Source organism: Seriola aureovittata, chromosome 4 (assembly GCF_021018895.1).
Source record: "Seriola aureovittata isolate HTS-2021-v1 ecotype China chromosome 4, ASM2101889v1, whole genome shotgun sequence".
In the NCBI taxonomy this organism is placed as follows: Eukaryota; Metazoa; Chordata; class Actinopteri; order Carangiformes; family Carangidae; genus Seriola; species Seriola aureovittata.
Genome location: NC_079367.1, coordinates 19,894,028 through 19,920,717, shown reverse-complemented (window position 1 = coordinate 19,920,717; position 26,690 = coordinate 19,894,028). Strand labels below are relative to the sequence as shown.

Sequence of the window (26,690 nt, the reverse complement as noted above, 5' to 3'; positions counted from 1 at the left end):
GTGTTAAGCTTTTATCACCCAGTGGACTTTGATGGACTGTTCAATTATAAAGAAGTTACCTGAATATCAACATGTAACACATGTATGTAGGTTCAACTCTTCTCATCTCGGTTGTTATTTAAAGAAATAAATAATACTGGTAAAATGCACAGAAAATTATGCAAATGACACTTTAAAAATATGGTGTCTGTAACTTCAAAGTCTGGAACTTAATGTCCAAAGTCTAATGCTGAAAAATATTAGTATATTAGTCTAAATGTTGTTTTATTTTGTTGAAAAGATTGCAGTCAAGCAAATCAAACTCATAAAAAAAAGTATTTAAAAAGAAAACATAACTTTCATAATGTCATTATTAAAATCATAATACATTTATCACAGATCTGATAAAAAGCCACTTGTTTATCAGCAGCACCAAATAAATCACCGCATAATCATACCTCATTGAATTTGGGGCCAATTTTCAAATAGTTTACACTGAGACATACAGACCTGCAGAAAAGCAAACCTGAACATAAAAAAAAAAAAAAAAAAAAGACTCTTTTATAAGTGAGGTCAACAAAGTCCAGAGGCAGACTGACCTTCTCCACTCGGAGAGGATAGCCGTCTTTCTCCCACTTTACCGATGTCACAGGTGGGTTGGCGTCCACCGGGCAGCGGATGATGCCTGGCAGTTTCCGTGGTACGTAGATGACCGGGGGCATGTTGATCACTCGGGCAGGGTCTGGACATAAAGGACAGATCGGTGTTGGACACATAATCAATAATGTCTGAACCAAATGTTTGATATTTACTGTTTTTAATGTGTAAAGAAATTTCACAGCAGAGACAGGAACTCATTCTTAACTGGCCAGAAATTCTCAGACGGACACAGTTTTGGTCCTATGTTTTTGTCCAGAGTGTTTTATCAATTTTCTTTAACTAAGGAAATCACTTCTCTTTCACCCAAATTTTAGGAGCTCTCCAGAGGTGTCCTACCTGTCAGGAGTTGTCAGGAGACGACGTTCAGGTAGAAACAAGTCGTGATAGGACAGAAGACTTGGGAATGCTTGATGACTATGAGCTTATTAAAAGGTTGTTTTGACAAAATACGTTTTGAGCTTGACTTTGTGCAGGATGCAGAGGAGAAAACATGATGGGATCCGAAAATACAGCTGTGCAACAGTGTTGATTCTGACAGCACCAACAATTCTGACACTGATAAATCACACTTTGATCATGCTTTTGCATCTCATAATGCTCACAAAGAGGAGAGAACGGACTCATCTGCATAATGAAGGATATTGCTACTTAATCACAACAGGCAAAATTTAACATATTGTTTTATATCTAGCTAATTGTTATGTTTATTTATTTCAAATAACGGCAGGACTATAAAATATGAACATTTAGGGAACATAGAAGAGGTGCAGGTTTAGGGGAATTAGTGAGAGAGAAGACGGAGCTGCAGCCAGCTGAAGAGTTTTCACGTCATCGCTGCATGTGTCTGTGCCTGTGCAATGTGTGCAAGATGCAGTGCAGCATTATTATAGGCTGTTAGACGATGTGGGGTTGGGCGGGGCAGATAGGACTATTACACTTAGCTGGGTCATATTACCTACTATTTTGATTTACATATAGACCTCATGGTAACACCTTATTTGAAGTCTCCCTCTTTAGCATTAATAATAAGTACATACATACATATGATTCAATAAATCACATATAACACAGTTGTCAACATCAAGGACATTTTTAGGTGATAATTAATGTATAGCAATTAGCAATTATATTTTCTCCCATGAAGACATATTTTGTATTGCAACAGCTGTGTTTTACTATATTGTCATTCATTATCTATTTACACAGCAGCCTCCACGTATGGGTGTTAACAGGAGGAGGTACAGTTGCAAATAAAAATACATAAATAGACGGTAATCTGTTACAACTGAACTATAGTGTGTTACAAACCTTTTATTATGAACATTTATATACAACATTTATATGAACATTTGTTCATATGCTAGTTGTGAATGCTTAACAGGGCAACTTAAAGCACAATGTTAGTGACTTTGACCTTTAATGAATTTTGTCATCGTACTTTGCATATATAACCTTGGTTAAGTTATTTACCTTGTCATATAAAACCCTTGAAACTGTCAGAAAATCATAAATGAATGTGATAGACAGATTCAGTCAGACAATGTGAGTAAATGAGCCTGTGTTTGATGGACAGGTGGCTGAGGAAATGGAGGGCAGTAATTATCTAGTGAATCAACTAATTCTGCTGATTTTTCTCAGCTACCTGCTGTTGCATTGAATTTAATTTAACTTTTAACTTTTTTTCATATGGAAAATCCACTCAGAATCAATACCGCTTTCAGAGAATCCTTGGTACTTATATTAAAACAAACAATAATACACTCAAAATGCATGAAATAGTTGTCCTGTTCCTCCCTGAAAGTAAGTATAGGACAATAAATAAATTACTCTCAACTACCTAATCTATCTTTAGTCCTAAATTAACTTTAGAACAATTCCTGGGAGTGATTCTATGATGCTTGATAAATATGGGTGCAGAGTATATTTTGCATGAAGCATCCAGGACACTGGTTTCATTATGGTCTGCTGTAACTGAGGCCAGTGATGAAATCAGTGCCTGCAGTGCTGTGAATCCCCCAGCTTCCCTCTCTCTCTCCCTCTCTCTCTCTCTCTCATACTGTAGCACAGTAATCAATGACCAGCAGCAACTTGGGAGCAAATTAGCACAACACACAAGGGCTGACGATGAAACGTCAGATGGCCAGGAGTGTCGTTTCTCTCTCATCAGTCTCAGCTGATGAACAGGAAGGTCACCATTTCATTTAGTGGGGGCCCAGACTCAAAAGAGACCAGGAAAAATGGAGTCTGAGGACGAGCCCGTCTCCATCTTTGTGCACAGGAATGAGGCTGGAGTCGGAATAGATAATAATTCAATCACTGAAATCCTTTGAGAGTATGGAAATGGCCAAAGAGGCTGAGTCAAAATGACGAGGGGGAATCTCTGCTCCCTCTCTGTAACGTTTGACCTTGAAATTCAAGAAGGTTACTTAGCATTACAGTGGCAGAGCAGCGCTGCCAAATAATACAGCAGCCTCCACCACAAACTGCCTCCATACTGCTGCTGCTGTTCCCTTCTCCTCACACAGCTCGCTCCCGCCCCTCCCCCTCCACTTTGTTGCCAGGGTAACACTCACACTGAACAGTCAGGTAGGCTGATGCTGAGGGCGAGATGCCGAGGCTGTTGCTCGGACTGCAGGTGTATTTCCCAGCATCCTCCGGCTTGACCCGGAAGATGATAAGGGTGCCGTCGATGAGGATGCGCACACGGAGCTTCAGATCACTGCAAGAAGACACAGATGTTTTGTCACACCGTGTTGCTGAAACACAACGACAGGACAGGGAACCAATCTATTTCTTTCTTTCTTTTTTTTTTCTTTTTCTTGGGCTAAATTACATCATGGTGCCATAAGAGAGCAGCAGAGAGTCAAACAGCAGCCAGCTCTGAGAGGGATCCAAAGAACACAGAGTACAGAGTGAGAGATTCAAATAAATCTGCTAATTGTCATAATCGCCAAATGGTACATGTTTTCCCCCTTGACAGCATTTAAAATTTAACACTAATGACGGAGCACATATTCCACTGGCTTTCCTTTTTAATGGAGCTGCTCTCCTTGTCCACACAGTGAAATCAACATTTAATCACACAACTGAAGAGAAGTTCAAACTGAATGTCAATAAATAAAAAGGTACCACTTTCTAATAAGACCCCCTTGGTAACAAGTTTATAGGCCATAGCTAATGGCTTTATTAATGATTAACACATGATTTACTAAAGGTTTACAGATCAGTTATAGGCCAATCAAACGAATAACACTTGAGTTGCCTGGCTGTGAAAACATCCTTTGACTGATTGAACTGTATGAAAACTTTGTGAAAAAGGATGTAGAGAATCTGGATAAAAAAACACATTAATTATTAGGTCCATTCTTCCATTAAATATTTATTGATGGATTAACCATGTTTACAACTGCACTGTTGCCAAACAGATATTTTTCACAGCCTGCAAAGCCTTAAGTATTTTTATTAATGGCTTATGAGCTATCTTTAAAGTACTGGTTAATGATTTATTAATGATTATTAAAGCCAACAGTTACAATTTAAGGTGAGACTATTGATTCCAGGCTGGAAATTCACGTTTTATTTTTTCTTCATGATTTTCTTCTTATATAATCTGTTTTTTCTTTGTATTGGAAATGTTGCTTATTTTGATTATATTGGGAAAAAAACAATAATATATTTATAATCAGTTGTATACATATGTATAATAAATAACATATACATCAAATATTAAACTACATCGTGGTATATACAATACATGTACATTGTATGTAGTACACTGCATCAGTAATGTTTCTTAAGCTGGTTAGGAATACATCCTAAATGGCTCCAGTACAGAGACACAGGTGATCACATGACGATGAATAATAGGTTAGATGAAGCAACAACCCCAAAACATACAGCCAGAGTCATGGAGAGCTATCTTCAGCAACAAGAACAACAAGGAGTCCTGCAACAGATGGTCCGGCCCCCACAGAGCCCTGATCTCAGCATCATGGAGTCATTTTTACTCATGGTAATATTTTTGAAAGCGTCTTCACCCTTCTTTTGGTCGAGTTTTACACGGTACTGCATATGTTGTACAGCACATATTAATTGCTACTGAAGATATTAAGGATTTCACACAAATCAGATTAACTGTTTTGAAAATAAAAATCATCTATGGTTTTGCAGGAAAATGTCAGTGAGTAAAACTAAAGTGTAAGGATTTTTGAAAAAATTACAACAATTTGGAGACGAAGGGGTTAAAGGTGAAAGGTTACTCTTCAACTTAGCTGTAAGCGTGAAGTCTTATACCTCACACTCAATTATTTGTATTGCATGTCACGCTGTGCAAGATGAATCTGCATGAGACTGTATGATATCAGTTTGAGGCACGACCGATTGTGCGATGACTGTGCGGTGAATTGTGGCGCTACGACATGAACAGAAAAAAGAAAATGAGAGCAGAGGTGCGTCATCCATCCGTGCTGCTCTTATGTTTAGTAGTTGCAGCTCTGCAAGGTTTTTCTTCTTTGCTACGGTCGCACAAATTTCCACCTCTATTTTTCCAAGTCTCTGTGTGTGCACGTGTGTGTTAAACGTCGTTTCATGTCGTATTCTGATTGGTTGGTTTCTAGACTTGGGTTGCATCAGCAGTAAAATTGTGAGAGAAGATCCTAAATTTCTGACACTGTCTGAATTTTGCCGCAGCATGTCTTCGGTCACCACAGCTCCAAATCGACTCTCGATGGACAAGTCTCACAGTGAGATGTAGGACCACCATTTTGGGTTTATGAATGCAGCAGCTGATGTCTAATGCAGCCAAAAGTCACACAGTGTGGTCCCTTTATGCTGTTATCCCTAGCTCCTTAGCGCACTCTTAAGTGTAATTTTTAGCCGTTATGATAAATACAGGCTCTTCTCCCAAGTTGCACATTCCAATGTATAAACTCAGTATAAAAAGTCTCTTATTAGAAAGTGGTACCAATAAAATTTAATGCAATTCTCCAAAATACATCTTACTTGTCCTGCAAAAAAACAAAAAAGAAAAAGAAAAAAAGACTGACACCCCGAAAGCTGTTTAAAATTAGCCTGGACACTTTAATGCACTTCCTCTGTGAAAGTCCCTCAGACACTTGTTTTCACTGCCAGTCAAAACCCCATTCACTTGTTCTTCCTTCCCACTTGTTCTGCCTGTCACTTGTTCGCTGTAAAAACCCTCTCAGACTCTAAAGACCTGCTCTGGGGAGCCCGCAGAGGTCCTGGCTACGCTTCAGATCATCACTGCATGAGAGGCGCATGATGACACAAGGCCTGAGTCATGTGATACTGTCCTCAGAATGCACTAACTCGTCTGGCACGCTCCAGACCGACCCCCGCCAGGCCCCCTCTTACTGCCTCTAGGGCCGCAGCAGGAAAGGGCTCTAGTGCGCGCGCCCACACACACACACACACACACACACACACACACACACACACACACACACACACACACACACACACACACACACACACACATATATACAGTTCATATAGGCACACAAACCAAATACCCTTTGACAGTCACTCAAAATACACAGCAAAGGGCTCAGAGACACACAATGTCACTCACATCACAAATGCTTAGGGATAAAAGCTTAATGCAGCCTGTGTGATTTAAGTGACTGAGCCTTAACCTCACCCATGTGCTTAACTAAGATGTTTCCCTACACACAGAGTTACAGCAGCTACGGTACAGAAGTGAACTTGATCATAACTTTACTTCTTGAAGTAGACGTTATCCTCTTCCCAAAACCAGGTGTAGGTCAGGTTGCCAGGATACGCCTCCGCTTGGCAGGTGAAGAGTGCGTTCTGGGATATGTTTACAGTGACGTTTTCTGGTGGTGACACGATGTATGGGGGCCCTAAGAGAAACAGAAACATGTGTTTTAACAGCTGTAAAAGCTCCGTCTACTGTTTTAACCCTACAATGATCCCACCAAGTAAAAATCTTTTTTTACGACACCTTTACCACGTCCTTCTGCATAGGTTTGTCTCCAATAAAGTGAAATAAAAGACAATTTTATTCACATTGTTATGGACAACAATGATGCCCAAAACCCATTTATACACACAACATAAAAACTGTAAGAGATGAATACATTAAATAAAAAATGAACTCATGGTCATATAAAAAGAAGAAAAACTATGCAGCACATTGTTTGTTATACTAGATTTCTGGGCAATGGATCCTCTGTTGATTGTTTTCTAAAACCCACTTCAGTCTTGACATAAACTTCCGACAGGAATCACCCAAGTGATTAGAGTTTTTTGCTTCTTTCCACAGCTGTTGTTAAATCATTATTGCTAAATATTGACAAGCAATGAGTATCACCTTGGATTAACCTCATCACTGCCTGAACTTTGATTGAAAACATCTAAAAAATCTCCAACAAATGATGGCGAAACAAAAATTTAAACAAATATACACTGCGATAACATTAGTTTTTATGATCAACAAATAATGATCAGGAACGTTTTAATTCACGGTAAAACTCGAGTTTTAGATTTAGATTTGCAGAGTACTGCAGGGTATATGGCGGTATCAACCTACTCTTTTAAATCATGTTTATATATCTTTTTTCATTGAGTTTCTTTAATATTTTATTTCAACATCTTTTATATGTTCGCACTTTGGATTTCCTTGTTGTTGAAAGGTGCCTCAGTCAGGTTCACTTTAAGTACAACTTATTTTTCACCAACATATCTAAACTTAAAATGTGCTCAACCAAACAGCAGAGAAAAACCATTAGAGGGATGAAAAGTATCTTTAAATCATAAAAGCCTATTAAACTATATGCAGGACTCCACTGTTTCCACTTTGAGAATGTCAACTTGTTTTTGTGAGTGAGTGAGAAAGAGCACACACTATGTATTATTTACAATATATCACCGCAGTCTGATGTAAAATACAGTGAGCAGCCAGCTATCATAACCTTAATAGTAGTCAGTGTTGAAGCTTAGCGTGCTTCACATTGTAACCTTTTCATCCCCCGAGGAGCTCTAGGTTTGCTCTCAACTCTCAATAAAACAGCAGAAGCCATGAAAGGTAAGCTGTCTTTTATGAGTAGGCCCAGATACAAGCCTCCTGGTTATTTTCCTCTCAGCGAGCACAGCTTTATACATCACATGGGACCGCTGACGGCACCATGCAGGCGTCTCACATAACAATTAAAAACAGATCACCGAGTGAGAATCATGACTCCTCCTTGCTCTGGGTATGAGTCCTAATCATATCTTCCATTTTATTTCACCGCACTTTTCATGCCAACATTCAACCGAACTCAACATCAGGAAAAGCATTTTATTTTTGTGGGTGCACCTCACTCCAGATTCCTGTTGTGTTACTCAAGTGTTTCACACATTAAGACGGTTTTATGAGGGAAAAGATGAAGCTGTCCCTGTGCATGTGGAGTGGTGTAACACATTTGATGCTGCTGTGGCTATGACTCAAACTTCAGCATCACACATGGCAGGTGAGAACAGGTGAGAATTCAAAAGTCTTATTCCACAAACTACATGCCTCAGTGTCCAAAACAAGGAACCCTGGTACATTTATTTTGGGATTGTCCAGCGCTACATTTATTCTGGTCTCATATTTTCAGTCTGTTTTCCAGGGCATATAAACAAATTATACTTTCCCACAGAAACTAGGTTATTTTTGCATGATGTGAACATTATTAGCCAAAAGAAAAAAAAAATGTTTCAGAGACTGGAAGATGACAATTTCACTTTGTTTCCAAAGTTGGAAAAAAATCTGATTCAATAAGTCTAAATGTCTACTCATAATCTTGGGCATTTATTGAGATGTAAAAAAAACCAGCCCTTTATTTTTTTACTTTGTGACAATGCATTTTTCAGATAATCCAATGGATTTAAACTGTTGATTTAGCTCAAACCATGAAGGTAAAATTAATCCTGAAAAATTCAAAATCTCCACAACTAGAAATACAATGGAAAGCAATGATTCTATTATAAACTGTCTCTTTTATTTACAGGGGGTGGAAAAGAATGACTATAGTGCCAATTAAAATTCATTAATGCTTCTGACACAATAAATCTTATGGTGCGATATTGATATAAAAGCTCCAGTGGTGCATGTGGGTCAGCCATGACGTAGCCGGCTGCTATCTTGCTTTCAAACAAATGAAATTAATGGATATTATATAATGACATACACCATAATACAGTCAATTATCTGCAAAATTGTTTAAGAATTGTTTTATGGTTCTTTATCACACTGAAGAAAAAAATTCAAAATATAATATGAGAATTAGATTAAACAATCCATTGATTGATCAACTGAAAATTAATCACTTCAGTCACTTTTCAAGCCAAAATGCAAAAAGTAATATGAGGAGTTTTTCCGCTTTTTTTGATACTTTGTTGTTATCATTGGTTTTCTTTGCCTCTGAGAAGTTGTGAACGGCAGTTTTTTACTATTTCTATTTTATGAGAAATGCATGGATAAAACAACAAAGCATTTAATCAAGTAAATACTTAACTGAAAATAAACCTTAGCTGCACCCCTAACAAAAATTATAAAGGAAATACAATATATCCATAGTACAGATATTACCTTAGTATTAGAGAAAACAATAATCTGATGTTTTTGAGAATGTAGTATCTAATCTTTATAATAATAATAATAATAATGATGAACAAACAAGTTCTGAGAATATAGTTTGCTTTATATTGTGCAGTAGCTGAACAGACAAGTCTTATAATCCTGCCTTCATATGATGGAGGCACAACTGACCACAGATTTCACCTCCACTGCTGCAGTGAACTACAGTGGTTACACTCTTCACCAGGTTACAACACAATGTGTGTTTGCAGTGTGTGCAAATACGTTTAGTCTACAAGGAAGAAAGAGAGGAGTAATTCCTTTTGCTCTGTTTCCACCTACAGAAGTCAAGGATTAAAATAGACCTTACGCTACCTCTACCATAAAAGCAAGATGCTCAGTTGCTTGTTAAATACACACTGTTAAATCCCTCCAGCTCTGCTGTATCGGGAGACTGAGAGAACTGGAGGTTGGTATCACAAGCATCTATCTGATCTGTGTCTAGCAGAGAGTCTAGTTAATGGAGCGGAGAGAGACAGTGACGTTCTCACAGACAGATCCTGTTGTACACACATGGCTGTGCACAAGAGCACGCACACATGAACACACACAGGCCCCAGACTGAGCTATTGACTGACTGATACAGACCCAGAAGGTGTGTTACCTACATCAATACACCACAGAGTTGCATGACTTTGCTTTAAAATGCTACTACAGTGAATGCCTTTAAGTACAAATAATGAAATGTAAGAGATGCAAATGCAATATTAAGCTGCAGGTAGAGAGCATATATATACTGTATATATATATATATATTCTTTTTATTTCAAAATCCTGTGATTCATGGAAATGCATTTACGAACAGCTCATTTGATGGATAGAGTACCTTGAACCAACAGACGGGTAGTGTGGAGCACTTCTCCCTGGTCGCTGTAGGCTCGGCATGTGTACGCCCCTCTGTCATCTCTGGTGATGCCAAGGATGGTTAGACTGCCATCATGTACCTGTGGTTACATGAGCAGGAGATACAGATTCACATCCAACCTCCAGCACAAAACAGTTGAAATAACATGATAAACACAAGCACTGCAGGGCATGTTTCAGGCTGTAAATGACAGGTGAGGGTGGGTGGTATTCAGACTACAGCTTCAACAATTTATTGATTCATCAATTTGGCAATTGAGAGAAAATTAATCAGCAACAATTTTGGTAATCTAAGCAAAAATGTCCAAATTCATTGGTTTCTGCTCCTCAAATGTGAATCCTCTAAGATAGTAAAGTGAAGTGTTGGTCAGGCATGACAAGAAATATGAAGACATCATAGCAAAAAAATTGCAATTTTTCACTATTTTCTACATTTTGTAGAAATTTAATTTTCATTAATTGACAAAATAACAGGGAGATTAATCAATACTGAAAATGATCATTAGTTGTAGCTATAACTCAGGTCCTGGTAGCACCACACTTTAAAAATACTCCGAGATTGAAAAGTGCATCAGTATTATTATCAAAAGTAAAAGTACTCAATGTAGTAAAAAAACATTATATCATCATTAGATTATTTTTCCTGATGTATTAATGTGTAAGAATGTGATGTAGTTGGTTCAGGATGACCCAATTTTTGCAACCAATGATTATTCTTATTATCTAATAATCAGCTAATAATTTCCTCTTGATTAACTTTGATTGTTTACTATGTCAAATGTCAGGAAATAGTGAAAAATGCTCCTCACAATGTTCCACAGCCCAAAGTAACATCTTATTGTTTGTTTGTGAAGCAGCAAATCCTCACATTTAAGAAGGAAGAATTACTTTAATAAATCAATTATCAAAATAGTTCCTTATGATTTTTCTGTTGATCAAACAGTTGATTCATTTATTTAATGCTTCAGGTCTAAATTTACACACTGTTTAAAATCATATGAGTAAATGTTGTATCCTAATTTATAATCTAACTGTGACAAATGCAGCAGAGCAGAAATACTGAATGACATGAAGTGAAAATAAAGATATAGACAGAAGATATACAACGCCCCAAGTCATGAATGTGTCATGTTTTAATTAACTCCAGGTCTGATTCCTGCATGTGGTAACCTTGGAAACGTCCAACTCTATGTCGCTGCGCGTCCCCGTCTCCAGCCACTGATGAGAACCAATAAGTGGTGAAGAAACACATTAACCAAACCTAATAGAAATACCCTCATAAATTATGCAACAGGTTGCAAGAGGCTCTGTCCATTCAAGTCACACACAGCTGTAGTCTGTCCATTCATGCAGCTGAGGGGGAATCTGCCATGCCTGCAGAATTATTCCCATTCATCTGTCTCTAAAATGTTTTACAGCCAAGAGATGGTACTAGTAGATCAACCCGAGCATCATTTAACTTGTGTCAGTCTGTTGGCAAACTGTATCATCCTCACTCAGACTGTCTATCACAAGATAACACTTTGTGTGTCACTGCTGCAACATGCAACACGTGTGAGAGCTCGGAGTGTAAACTAAACACTGATGTGTTGTGAAGCATCAATTCCAGGCTTGGAAAGCCATTTGCATTGATTAAAAAAGTTGGAAGAGATTAAATCAACTAGAAATTGATTAAATTGTCTTTATTTTAATCACACACTTGCACTGAATCCTGTCTGGCTGATTTGGCATATTTTCTGCTCCCGTTCAGCCTCCTTCACGTACCAGTGACTTTTACTGATCTGCTGTTTGTTATGCCTAAAAATACATGCCATTCTTGGTGAGATAGTCTCACTGAGATATCATGTGTTTGATTACTGTTGACTCTTTTTTTTTTAGAATTCATAGATGTTGAGCTGTAAAGGTTCAGACAGAGAGTGAGGCTAATTTTTGCCTTGTGTCATTTGGTGAATTTCCAGGTGATATGGGGTGGAGAGGGGGTGGGGCCAAACGTTGAAAAATGTCATCTTTATATTATGCAAATGAGTGTGAAATTCATCTGGCACAAAGAGTTTTGCCAGCAAAAAAAGGCAATGCAGAGCTGGGCCAATAGGTTTGTGGATACGCATCTGTAGAGATGATAATTATTACTGTACTTTCTGGGATTTCATTTTCTATGCCTCTGGCCTCCAAGATTACAAATAACAAAAAAATACAAGTGCTTGGTGCAATGTCACATAAACTGTTGGAGAAAGTGCAGGTGCAATGTTTGCTAATGAGCAAGTTACTCCTGTTCAGTCAATGTACTGAACTGTACCATCTGCACAGAAGTTAGCTGTGAACTAGCTAGCAATGGACGCACCGACTGTGAGTATGTGAGTGTACAAGTGTGTTTCTGTTCACCAGAACCTCTTTTTCTCTCTGTTATTTCCCTCCGGTCTCCTCTCGTCTCCGTACGTTTATGAAGCAGACTGAGCAAATTTTCAACTCGGACGATTTTGCATCTAATCGCACCTTTTCATCAGCTCTGTACACAGTCGTGCCTCCTTTAAAACTTGCCTCGCGTTCTGCCCAAACACAGTCTTATGCTACTTTCTTGTGTTGCACTGACTCCATCAAATTCAAATCAAACACAGACAAAACATGAAGCCCTGACTGTAGCAGACTACCAAGACAGTAAAATCAACAGGGTCTGATAATATGTAAAGGTCATCGGTCTGTTCAGATACTTTCTGTGCCATAGCTGAACCCAATCTGAGGTGAGGGAGAGAAAATTAAAGAAAAAGGATGAAGAGGAGCAGGAGGAAGAGGAGGGGGAAGTCTGCAGTAGGCAGAAACAGAAACAGAAGATAGGTGAGGCATGAGATGAAAGCAGAATCTCAATTTCTCTCACACGCACTTCACCGACACATCCGAACAGACCAACATTGGGTCCTGAAACAGCAGGAGCACGCCGTTGTTTTCCTGCTTGCATTTTTTTATTTGTGATTTTCAGTGCACTTTGGAGAAGACCCTTATAATCCCACCTAGCTTTCTGTCCCGTCTCCTGCACAACTTCTTTATTCAATATCGCTGCTTTTTAGCTGTGGCTCTCTGCATGCAAAAACGAAACAAAAAAAAAGTAATGAAGTAAAGAGAGGAGGAGGATGAGGATTCCTCCTCACATTCCCCCCTTTCTCCATGACTGTCACATTCCCCCCTTTCTCCATGACGTCTCCATGGATCTGATGCGGGTGAGCAAATAGACCCTCATGCTCGCTCACACAAACACTCAGCTCTCTTCTCACCACAGGAAGGAGCTTTCCCAAGTCTTTGCTAGAACATAAACCGAGAACTGGAAAATGGATGAGGAAAGCTGATAAATGCACTGCTTCTTTATATTTCTTAGTATATAATGATGAAGCTAGTGAAGCATGGCATTTGGCTCTCACTAGCGATTTTCATTTTTAGTGTAACACTCATATTAGGACTAATGTAATATTGATGCAGGAGAGGGAGATTAATAATGCATCAGAATGTTGTCTAATCATTTACTGAGGGGATGGCGTTGAAAAGATGCGACTGGAGCGAGAGATCGCAGAGAAAAAAGGATAAAATATTTTTAAAAAAACGAAATAGGCCCTTAAAAGACGCTCCTGTATGCTCCTGTCACTTCCTGTACACTGTATATGCACGAGGCAGCTGTGAAGAGTTGATAGCGCCTGCAGCAGACTGCCACATCAGTGACATGGGAGAATGTGAAGGCATGCAGAAAAGGAAGGAGGCATCCACCTTTCAAAAAGTTCCAAAAACAATTACGAGCAGTGTAAAAAAAAAACAAACGCCCTTTTAATGCTCTTGTACTCTCAATATGTTCAAAGCATTCCTGTTGTTTTCGTAATGAGCTGCTGTGATTTCAGTTTGTGCTTACTTTGACCCCCCTCTTCTACTTCTAATACCTACTTTTGCAAGACTGACTCCTGACAATTCCCAGGCGTGAATTTGTTGCATTCAGCTGTCAGCTACACGTGTAGATGGCGGGAGCGATTGCGATGGTATCTGGAGCGCAAGGGAGCAAGAGTTTCTCCACTTGAGAGAAACTGACATTTGCACTTTTAACTCAAGATGCAACATCCTGCGGCCGCAGTGCATCACCGTGTGTCGAAACTTGATTCTGTGTTTCCTGAGTCATCTGTAATGGAACGGCGTGTGAAAACGTGTTTGATTCTGCGCGACTAACACCACCAACCTGATGTTTATTGTTGATGGTTTATGTAGCTGAGACTTTTTTTCCGCTGCTATCAAACCACATTGTGGCTGTGCCAGAAATATCTTGTCATGACATCAGGCTGTCTACATTTGGGAGTTTATCCACGGGACTAAAAAATCAGGCATCACCAGACAACAAAGAGAGCTCAGAAAAATGTGAGGTTCGTTGCCAGTAGCTGTTCTTAACATTGCTGAAGTGATTCAACGTGTATTTTTATTCTTACTAAAGACAATACAAAGAAGCAGGAAGAGTCTGAGTGACAGTATCGTTGGTGCTGATCACAGATTGTGGTTCTAATTAATGAAACGTAAAATTTGAACTTGTTGCATGCCAAATACATGCAGGAATCAATTTACAATATCTGTGTTGCAATGTCTCAAATGGAAAAAAAAATCATATTATTCTTCGATCATCAACTTAAGTCTCAGCACACGTTTTAAAGACCCATTGACAGAGGTTTTATTACAAAAAACTGGACATTTCTGCTGCACAGAAACATAATAAACTGATATTTGCCTGAGTGAGATACAGTCCATTACATACTTTCAGTACAGATGGACTCATTGGATGACACCATCTGTGCAAAAGCCCTGCTTCTATTTTTGTACACAGTCATAAATCAGAATCATGGCCATTGTGTTTTTCTTACTGAATATTTTGCGTTGGTTGCGAGCTCCTCCCCTTCCCTCAGCCAGCTGATCATTGGTTTTGGATTTCCCTGGGCAGAGCAGCTAAGCAGAGTGCTTCCCCCTTCCTTCGCCTCCACATATTGTGGCGGCGTCGCTGTAAATGAAGGTGGAGCTGTGGAGAAAGTGACAGAGAAACAGTCGTCATTACAACAGTAAAGTAATAAAAATTTGAATGGAAACACGTCATGGAAAAATGTCCCGTCAGATCTCACATTCTTTCCCAAATCTAGATTAGGATTCTGTTTTCATACATCTGATTTTTAACCACCCCAGCATCCTCAAATATTCCTTGTGTTTATTGTTAATTAGCCAATTTTAGCATGTTAACACCCTGAACCTGCTAAAAAATCAGCATGTTAGCACTGTGAGCATGCTTGCATGCTGATGTTAGCACTTAGTTCAAAGCACCATTAGTACAGCCTCACACAGTTGCTAGCATGGCTGCGTAAAGTGCAACTCATAACGCAGTCTAAAACTGAAGTCCTGCAAAAATTCTTCCCTAATGAAGGTCGAAATCTTCAGTTTGTGTCGAAAATGTGTCAGAAAGATGTTGATACAGCAGCTTTATCGGTCATTTAGAAGGCTGCAGTTTATGGTGCTGTTGAATTGTGGTTATTTATTTAGTTAGATTCCCATTAGCCACTGTGTTGTAATAGTAGCTACTCTTCCTTGTGTTGTGTTATACTGAGCGGTCCACCCCATTTGTATCAATGAGGTTGATGCATCACAAACTTTATCCTCCTATCCATCCGCTACATGTATCTAAGGGAAACTGGATAGGAAGAACAATACTCTTGGACAAAGGTAGACCAGATACGGGGTAATGTGGTTGCTACAGCTTTTGTGTACTAGCTGGACAGTGGACATGTACCAGGGTTGGTGACAATCTGCCATTTATTCTTCAAAACCAAAAGAAACCACTTAGTGACATCACTTCATTTCCACCTGATGTTTCTGAGCTTCACTAACTGCCACAGGGGAGCTCTTCACCAACTACTGCAGGCCAGTAAACTGCAGTTTCCTCAACCAGCTGCTTTTACCACTTCAACATAATATTTTGATTATGAATAGTGGCACTGTGTTTAGTTAAAGAGAAAAAAAGGTGCTGCTATTACAAGTGGGTCACCGCTTGCCGCTGGGAGTGTTGCCATGCTTCAGACTGCATTCAAACACCTGGTATGGAGTAAACAAATCGCCCAATTAGCACATTTAGACATCTGCCTGTCCATACTACTCTCACTCCCTAGCACTCATTACATTATATGATACAGTAAATTAATGGAGATCCTAATAAAATGCATGACTGCTTTATGCATCCCCTGCTAATGTAGTTGATGGGTCATGGGCTGACGTAAACACATCCTGATGCATCATTTTAGTTATTAAGACGCAACAATGTGCAGTTGCATCACTATGAGTTTGGGCTTTTATCTTAAGGTAAACTTTACTGATTCTCATTGGGAGATTTACATTGCAGCTAAGTACATTTACTTGTACTTAAGTATTTCTATTTGATGCTACTTGATATTTCTACTATTTCTACTATTCATGGTGAAATATTATACCTTTTATCCCACTATTCCAATACCTGAACTCGAACTACCTACCTACATAAAATAGATAAATCTACCTGTAAAATGCTGCTTACAAAATGCTGTATCAATGTTATGAATTTTTTTTGATTCTAATCATTTTTGGTGTATTTTGTATGTCTTTATTAGACAGTGAAAGCGGAGACTGAAAGGAAACATGGGAAAGAGAGTATTGTTTTTTACACTGTGGGATTGCTACTTTTACTCAGTGGTGGAAGAAGTACACAGATCTTTTCCTTAAGTAAAGGTGGCACCACGACAGTGTAGAAATACTTTGTTATTGCATTTTACTTAAGTAAAAGTAGATTGGTATTAGCATAAACAAATAATAAAGGTACTAAAAGTACTTATTGCACACAATGGCCCATTGAAAAATAATTTATATTATGTTATTATAATTTCTGATACATTAATGTTGCATTTGCACTTTAGTGTTGCAGCTGGTAAAGACAGGGCTCATTTTAATTACTTTATATAATGCTAAGTAACTTATAAATTTAGTCTTATCTTGTTTTAATCCATAACAATACATTGTAATTTATTGCTGATTATTTTGTGTTATTAATCTGCATCTGCAATCTGTAACCTGTAACTAAAGCTGTCGAATAAATGTAGTAGTGTAAAAAGTATAAAGCAGCGGAAAAAGGAAATACTTAAGTACAAGTCCCCAAAACTTAAGTACATCACTTGGGTAAATGTACTTAGTTACTTTCCACCACTGCTTTTACTCAAGGATCTGAGTACTTCTTCCACCACTGTAAGTGCTGTTTTTAATTCTACTCCTAATTCAGATTTTTCTCAAGGGAATAAGCATGAGTTGACAGGAAATAGGTGGCACACATGGCGGTGACAGCAGCAGGTACATTGGTCAACCTGGGAGTTGTTCCACACCATCAGGTACAGCTCGTCACAGAAGAAGTGTCACTATAGCTGGGAAGCCAGGGAGTTGCTCTACAAAAAAAAGTAAGATGAGCATGAAATTCTCGCCCTACTTACTGCAGCTCTTCATCAATTATATACATTAAAAGATGCTTGAAGATCCAGCACTCCCACTGTTCTTCTCTGCAGACCACACAGCACAACCAGCAGATGGCCTGGATGCTAAGACGCAGGGTTTGGTCTGTTCTTTGAAGGTTTATATTCGCTCTTATTTACTCACTAACTCGATAAGTGTCCGCATCGTTTTATTCCCTCACTTGGTCGCTCTTTTCTTGTCTCTGCTCCTAAGAGAACACGGCTACATACAGTACACATTTTTCATTGATTTCTCATCATGAGCCTCAAAACGCTTCAGTGTTAACTGTTACAAAGGGAAGGAAGAGGCTCACAAAGACTTTCCTTCCTCCTCTTATGTCAGTATACTCAAAGTACTCACTTCCTCACCACCACACTGCCATCCTCCCTTTCCTTTAATGGCGGGAACAGGCTACATGATACTCTTGTCGTTTGAGCTGGTCACATTAGGTGAACATAGTGTCATAATGTCTTGTTTGTTTGGCTGATGTGAGGTGGCCATGTTTGTTTTGTTCTCAGGCACTTCTCTACTGGTTAAATGCCAGGTCAGATAAGCATTCAGAAAAATGTGATTTTTCCCAGTCGTAATTACAACTTAGATGTTGACGTGGATGGAATTTACAAGTCAGAAACATAACATCACTATGACGTGTTAGTGGCAATAAGCTGTGCTATTTACTATTTAGTGCACTATATTTGTTGAGTTGAACACCTGAATACTGAGTATAAAATAAATGCTTTATAAAGTTCCTACAATGAAACGAAAAGTAGTGCCGATAGTGTTTGCACTACTACTGCTTGATAACAATCCCACAATATAATGTGCAAGAGACGCAACACTAGTGTCTAAAATGTGCTAATTATACAGTAGGCAATTACTGAATATAGTTAATAGTGAATGAGCAAAGAAGGGAGTGATTTTGTCTTTAGTGTGCAGAGGGTGATGGTGCACCCACACAGGGTGTGTCAGTGCAGCGTGCCATCACTGTCAGGTGTCGTTACAGGTACAATAGCGCTTGAAACTTTCAACAAGGGATGGCGGTGAGGCACTACTTTTCAGCCTGGTGTTAAATTTACTCTTTAATTTGGTATAATGTCCCTGTGCTGAGGGTTACAGGTTAATCTAAAATGAAACAAGCACTGTTTGGTGCTCTTGGCCAACATCAAAGAACATGGGACAGAGGAATAGAAAAGCCAAAAAAAAGTTCTTGAGTGATGTTTTTTTTTTATCAGGCACCTGACCATTTTTATTCACCATACCGCACCTCCTTCAGGTTGGGCTATCACTGGGCTGATATTGTGTAGTGTGATCCTGGCATTACACTAATGGAGAAAAATACTAAATTCTTTTTGTTTAATCAAAAAAAAAGAATTTAGTATTTTTATCTATTAGTGTAATGCCAGGATCACAAAAAAAAATGACCACTTGCGTTCACACCCCGCACATGAGTTCCTAATGGGATGACATTTCAGTCCATGTGAACACGCAAGCATTATTCATATTTACACCTTGGGGTCCCATATGGTGGTGAGGATGATTGTTCACATGGACTCCACTTGGTGCCACATTGGGCCCCATTAGTGACTGACAAGGACAGACACACACGGGGAATATATGGGCCTGTTGGACAAACGAGCTGGCATTTGGTCCCCAACTGGGTCAACCAAATGGGACCTAAATGCCAGGCCATCGCTAACTCAGTGACACAGTGGCAGGGTCTAATTTTTTATGTTTCAGTGTAGATGCTTAACAGTTTGAGGGTATACTTTTTGATCTCTGAAAAGCGTGCTGATGCTTGAAAAGTAAAGAGAAGAAGGAAGAGCAGGGAGACAAGACTAAAGAGGAGAGGAGGAGATGGAGGGAGGGCAGAGACAGAGAGAGAGAGAGAAAGAGAGAGTAGCCTTAGTGTCTTTTTCGGGCACAAGGCCTTGCCATCTGACACCTGCCACTGAGTGGGCATGAATTCCCTGTCCGCTTGGCAGGAAGTGAAGGCCAGCAAACAGGAACTCAAAGGAAGAGTGTATGCAAATACCAACGGCCAAAGGAAATGGGTGCCCTTAGTGTCTGTGTGGAGGCCAGACGAAAATGGCACCTGCTTCCCTCACAGACAGCCATTTAGAGGACAACAGTAGCATAAAGTCTTCATATGAATTCCCCTGTTAGATGTCTAGACGTTGAAACAGCTGCTGCTTTTGATATTTCCATGAATGTCTGTCTATTAGTCAAATAACAAGCCCCCCCCCCAAAAAAAAAAAAATATATTTGTACCAGTTAAACTACAAGTGTACATGAATGGTGCTGCATCTCTTTAGCTCCACACGTTAAGTACATGAGGTCATGTAAAATGCCATAATTTAAAATGCCAAATATTATACGACATTCAGGGATATTATTAGTTCTGCTACAGCCCGCAGAGCTCAGTTTCTGTTGAAAGGTCTGACAGGAGTGGAGAGCAGCAGAAGACGGAGGGAGGGAGGGAGGGAGAGAGGGAGGGAGGGGTTGAAGTTAAGAGTGAATACTGATGAGTTTAGCTACAGAGATGCAGTATGCCTACACAACAAGACATTCATACACACACACACACACACACACACACACACACACACACACACACACACACACACACACACACACACACACACACACACAGACACACGCCCACGCCCACAGACATTCACATGCTCCAAACATCACGAGAGTGTGCAGGTGACACTCGGCGGCAGATTACGACCTATTCACTCTTCAACTACAACTTCAACCAGCAGAGAGAAATCTCATTTAGGCACATACAAACACACACAATGAGACGCTGGCATGTCAATGTTGATGTAATGCGCTATACACAGAACAAAAGTGCAGAAAGTAATTTGCAGTGCGTGACGTACAAACACACGCCGACACACAAAAGAAAACATTATGTTCTGCATTGATAATAACCATTTATACAGATCAGCATTTTTTATTCCAAAGTGATTATGCGGTGCAATGGACTTTATAAATGGTTCTTTACACAGTATTTTGCATACAGCGTGTTGTAATCATTATTCAAATATGAGAATTGCATCCATTGTAAAACATATGCATGATCAAATCGAATATGCATGAGTTTCACACAGCGCTCATAAGTTCACAGACCAAAAATATACATGTGAATGAGCTTGACAGGACTTTGCTCGCAAAGTCTCTCTCTAACAACACAGAGGATTACAGCTTTCTGAAGTTAGAGACCTGTGAAGCTTTAACACAAGAAAATCACCACTTTTGACCTGAACTTTTCTTTCTTAAATGCCTGTTTAAAAAAATCATCAAACATACAAACATTTACTGCATCATGCATCTGCAAACAGCAAGCATTTACTCAATTACATCTACCGCAAAACATATGAAGCAGCTTAATACAATATCTGTCTAAAAAGCATTCCTCATATGAAACAGATACAGGGCTTAAAGAATAAAACACGAAGGCATCAGTGTCTCTGTAGTCTCTGGTGCTCTGCAACAATGTGAAGACACACTTCACGCAGGATTCTCTAAGCCACTGGGGCATTCCTGGGAAATGCAAAGGTGCAGATTTTTTTTCCGCCTGGTCATCACTTTGATAGCTCTCAGACTATCACAGACGATCCCTGCCGGAACCGCCTTAAACAGGCCATAATCAATCCTCTTCTAACCAGCCCTCAGCCCGTTTTACCCGAGGCTTTTTTCTAAAAACAGCTGCAGGAATGATCCACATCACCGTCAAACAATCCCTCGTTCAAAAACTTCCCGAACCAAACTCTAGTCTCTTTGGTTTCCTTCATTTTCTCATAAAACGGAGTGCATAAGTGAGTGTGATCACTGCAGTCAAAGTCCAGCCAGAACGAGAAGAGGGTCATTCCTTTCACTTTCTATGTCCAGCACAGGGGAGTATGTTTTAAGGTATTGTAAATGTAAATATTCAGAGCAAAGGGGAGTAAAATAATTCATTAAATACATATTTTTTCCGTATAGAAAAATTGTGAAAAATCCAAATTTCCCATTTATTTGTAGCGGGATTGAATTTACAGCGATGTGACAGAGAAAAAAAAAGCAAATGCTCTCATTTAAGAAGCTACAACTAGAATATGTTTTTCTTGAAAATGCAAATCATTTTCAGTCAGTTCACTGATCAGTTAATCAACTGGTTGTTTCATCTTTAATTGTTTGATATAAAACTTTCAAGAAGTGTTACCATGAAAATCTAAGTTACAATTGCAAACTCAAACCAAAGCGGGAATGAGAAATACAGATTAAAAACAAATCACTGTGTACAATAAAAAATATAAATGGCATGTCATTATAACTTTCAAAAGTACAAAAAGTACAAGAAAATTAATGTAAATGCAAAAGTCTCTATTAAATTATTATAATTCCTCCATCTCCACACAAAAAAATATCAGAAACTTAACTAAAGAATTAATATAAAAACTGTAAACGACTGATTTATGCAGCCTCACAATAAACCCTCAGAGCCCTTTACTGAAGAGCTCCACACTGAATGGCTGAATATATGATTAACGCCAGACTACAAATGCCTGTCCTTGAGAACAAATACAAGATGACTGAATATGGAGCTTAAATGAGTGACGCATTTTTGTTTTTCTTTCACAACCACAAACACACAGGTCACGGATCAGGCTGTATGATCAGGTGACTCACCATTGACTGTGAGGTGCACCCAGCTGCCGTTGTGGAAGGTGTCGTACTGTTGCTCCAGCATCAGGACCCTGCACTCATACCAGCCCTGGTCCTCGGAGCGCACCGGGTCAATCTGCAGGGAGGCCTTCCCATGCAGAGAGGCTCTACCTGCAGACAGAGGGGAAAGGAGAACAACAAAATTAACCTCTTCACTGCTATATATATTTATCTTTTTCTGCCATTCAAGACAAAAGCGTGCTCTTTTCCAGCGATGGAATAGCAGTTGGGGGCTAAGTGCTTGACTTTAACCTTTTTTTTTTTTTTTTTACAGCATGAAACACATTTATGAAGGACTGGGTTGGCCTTTCGCATCAGCAGTAGCCTACAAGTCATGGTGTAGTATTCTTGAGCAGGATCCAGAAGGTCAAAAATAATGCTTTGTCTTTTAAAGAGATTAAAAAGATCATATGTTCTTGCTGTGAGGAGTCCAGTGAGTTATAAGGATTAAGTTCAACATTAAAGAAATCTTCTGTTGTTCTTTTCTCTGCAACAGCTCCATAAATTCAGACTTTAACTACTAGTTATTCAAATAAGCACAAGCACAAGCACAAGCCTATTTTGACGCACAAAGTCCAAATCGGGTGTGAAAAACAAACGCTTTGTAGCGACTTATTCCTACTCAGGGAGTACAACAGTCTGGAGTTTGTCCAAACACTGGATGGAAGGCAGGAAAACACCCTGGACCGGTTTCCAGTCTCTCCCAAAGATAACAGAGACAGACAATCCCTAACACTTACTGTGCATTCATATCTTCAGGCAATTTAGAGCCTTCAATCAACCGTGACTTACAAGTCTTTGGAGTGTTGAGGAAACACAAATGGATATATAAACACATGCAGACTCTCGATACCCCCCAAAACGCCAAAAAGGCTTTATTAGCAAAAAAGGTATGTTTGTGGATTTAAAAGATTGGTTTTGACATTTTGGGGGATACCCTTATTTGCGTCCTCGCCGGAAGTTAGATAAGAAAATCAATAGCACTCTCACAGCTGTTGAATATGAAGTTATAGTCAACAAAAGGTTAGGTTAGCTTCCAATTAAACTCCAGTTTAAATATATCTATGGAGTTATTTAGTGAGCTTCAGAGGTGCTTGTAGGGATGGATGGAGACAGGCTAACTGTTTGCTTTACTGGGGTAACTGGCTGCTAGCTGTAGCCTCATATCTTAGGGATAGACTTCCTGTCTGATATCGATTTTCTCATTTAATGCTCAACAAATAATCACTATAAACTGTAACAATATTTAACCATAAATGAACAACCATCTGGCTTAAACTATTAGGATTTAATGCATGAAACTACTCGGGAGCCATACCTTCATCTGAATTAAAATTAAGTATTCGGTGTCAGTGTGGAAAAAGTCCATCCCTCTACTTCACAGGAATCATCTATTTCTAATAAAACGTCTCCATCCACGCCTCTTTTTTTCTTCAAGGCTGAGGATAAATTGGAATTCTAAAAGAAGGAAATCACAAGGGATGAGAGAGGTTCAGGAAACCAGGCATGGTGAAATCTTCAGCTGCTAAGCTGTCTGTCTTCAAGCCTCCAGCCCGCTGCTCACATGGCTGCCTCTGACAGCCCAACAGACTAAAACACTCGCTTCTGCTCTGTCTGACGAGTGTTCTCAGATGAAGCATTTTTCAAAACTTTGATGTGTAGATGTACTGTAAGCACTGTTTCCTCTTACTTCAAAGTGAGTGTCAGGCAAATATATTGATGTTGAGGGTGGGCTGAATTGCTCTACTAGCACTGTATATAAATGCGAGAGATAGATACCCCAACCCTGGGACTGCTGCCATAGTTTGGGTAGAAAACTGACGTTTTTTTTGTTAGCAGAAAATCAATACAGCAAAGAGGAAGAGAGAGGAGTGGCGACTGCAGTCTTGCAGCAAAAAGGTAGCTTGTCTTTAAAAAGTCAGTTCTATTCTTGCCTGGGCATTGAAGTGCTGAGTGGGGCGGGTGGCGGCGTGAAGGGTAGGGATCAGGCTCAGCTCCCATTTGTCAAGGAGTGAGATGGTGCTGCTGTAAACAGAGTTAACGGCACTGTATCCACGTCAGGACCGTCCCCCTGGGCATACACCACTTACACAGTACAGGGTTCTGTCTACTGTGAAAACAGAGGAGCTAACACCTTGTTCAGATCACATCACAAGCTTTGTCAGATAGGAAAGCTTTGGAAAAAAAATACTAAAATCCAAAGTGACAAAGTTGGCAGACACAGTGTGGCACACTAGGAAACAACCTTCAATCGCAAAGAGCAACAATCAGAAAACGAAAAAATAAAGCTGAAGACCAAAGTTCATGCATATGCTTTGGTTTAAGCAGCACTGTTAGAAATACAATATGAGCACTAAAGCTCAGTAAGTCAGCACGTTCACAGATCCAATCAAACCAGACAAACAGGCTAAATTTGGTGTTATTATTGTGTTACATAGTTGCATTTGTTCACAACTGTATGTATATGTATATCTCCTTTTCAATTGGCCAGATCAACTGAATTAGAGCTGATGTTGGATTTTATTTAAGTGTAAGTTGAGTTAAATTGTAAGTGCCAGTCATAGTGGTTTTGCAACTAGTTTGTTGAAGCTACTGTCATTCTTTTCGTCAAGTGCGAGATATCATTATCATTATCTGTCACAAATTCCCGTTATCTCTGACTTGGAATTTAAACTAGCAGAGTGAACCAACCCCCCCCCACGTGCCTGCTTATAATTACAGTCTAATAATATGCAGCATTTTCCAACTTTGAAAAAAAATGTAGTGCCAAGCTTACCACTAACTGTATGATTAAGTGCTAGCAATTCAATGAAAAAAAAAAAAAAGGCAAATGACACAGAAAGGTGTGCCTCAATATTTTTTTGTGTTCACATAATCATCAACTCCCTCTTTATTTCAAAGGCAAGAAAACTGAGGAATTTTACATCAATAACAAACAGCCTCCTGTTCAAATGCAGGGAAAACAGATCAGATTACAACAAAAACATTACATATACACGTGTATATTTTTTCTCGTGCAGGCTAAAGCTAAATCCGGTGCTAAGAGAGATATGATTTAGATTTCCAACAGCCTGTCCCAAATCGCTAGAATCTGACACTAAAATTTCACAAGCTGCACATCTGAATTATTGATTGCGTCTTTGCTTGAGTGGGCACAAAAATAGATGTTTTTAAATGTTGTAATTTCCATATAGCCGCAGGACAAACTGGCAAAATGATCCAGGATAGATTTTAGTCTGCGAGGAGATATGTACCAATTCTCATTTAGCAGTGAATTAGACGGGGAAAAATACACAGTTGTAATGAGAAAATATCTTCTCTTACATTTGAATTACTTATTAAAATTAATATATTGTAGGACTTAATAATTAGTAAGAGAGGAAAATGAAGAATGATCACACTGAAACTGGATGGATTTAGTATCAGTGGAATCAAAAAAGCAATCTGCACCGCTCTGCACTTTGACAACACTGTAAGTACAGTATTCATGGATAATCCGCTCTGTTTTGGTAGCAGCTGTGTGATGGAATAAAAGCACATTTACTCTGTTCACCAATTTTATTCATATTGAGTGATAACAATGACCTATTATGGACACTATTAAATGCCCCAAAGAGCATTTCATGAAGTACAGTCCGGTGTCATTATCACACCGTCACCATGCACATGCAATCCCCAGAATACACTTTAATCTATGTAATGAGACTGGCCATATTTGTGTTGCATCTGTTCACTGGTAATTCCTCAACAGTGGACTTGATGGCACATGGCAGAGGCCCACTACTAGAGCCCCAGTGAGCACAGTGGAGTGTAATGCTGTTTGAAAAGTGCTGTTCGCTCATACCCTGCTGTTAGTCAGGAGGTTAAAGTAAACAGTGAAAGGCTCCAGCAGCTGCAGTATCTACAGTAGCCACTACAAAACAAAAAGAAAGGGTTCCCCAGACTGTGAGTCACTGCCATTAGCCTTGTTTTCACTGATGACCTTGCATGAAAAAGCCCATAGGGAGGAATCTCTGAATTTAATATTATTCACACTGCTTTCACTCTAGTCCTATTAATAAAAAAAACAGAAATGTCCATGTTTGGGACGCGCACACTAGGGAGATGAATCCTCCAGCTTTTCGACAAGCCGTGTTTTGCCTTCATTTCACAGCATATTGCCAGGGTCAGGCAGGGGTTTTGTACTCGGTAAAGAGGTGGGAACAGCGAGGAATACTTCTGACCTCGTTCTGACAGCTCGCCACCTTGTCACAGACATTGAAGCAACATCAGAAGAACAAATTTCCTGCTGTGAGGAGTCTGAATG

At 39.3% G+C, this 26,690-nt stretch overlaps 1 protein-coding gene across 4 annotated transcripts in view; it reads right to left on the bottom strand.

Moving 5' to 3' along the window:
• The window catches only part of igsf9ba (immunoglobulin superfamily, member 9Ba), a 77,287-nt gene that overhangs the window by 25,014 nt on the left and 25,583 nt on the right, over window positions 1-26,690 (bottom strand). For all 4 annotated transcript variants that reach the window (XM_056373785.1, XM_056373784.1, XM_056373782.1 and 1 more), the window contains exons 3-8: window positions 22,349-22,495; window positions 15,025-15,176; window positions 10,110-10,227; window positions 6,380-6,521; window positions 3,213-3,358; window positions 579-721 (exon numbers count right to left, since the gene is read on the bottom strand). In XM_056373785.1, coding sequence (XP_056229760.1) covers window positions 579-721; window positions 3,213-3,358; window positions 6,380-6,521; window positions 10,110-10,227; window positions 15,025-15,176; window positions 22,349-22,409 — 762 coding nt within the window. In that variant the 5' untranslated portion in view covers window positions 22,410-22,495. The remainder of the gene's footprint in view (window positions 1-578; window positions 722-3,212; window positions 3,359-6,379; window positions 6,522-10,109; window positions 10,228-15,024; window positions 15,177-22,348; window positions 22,496-26,690) is intronic.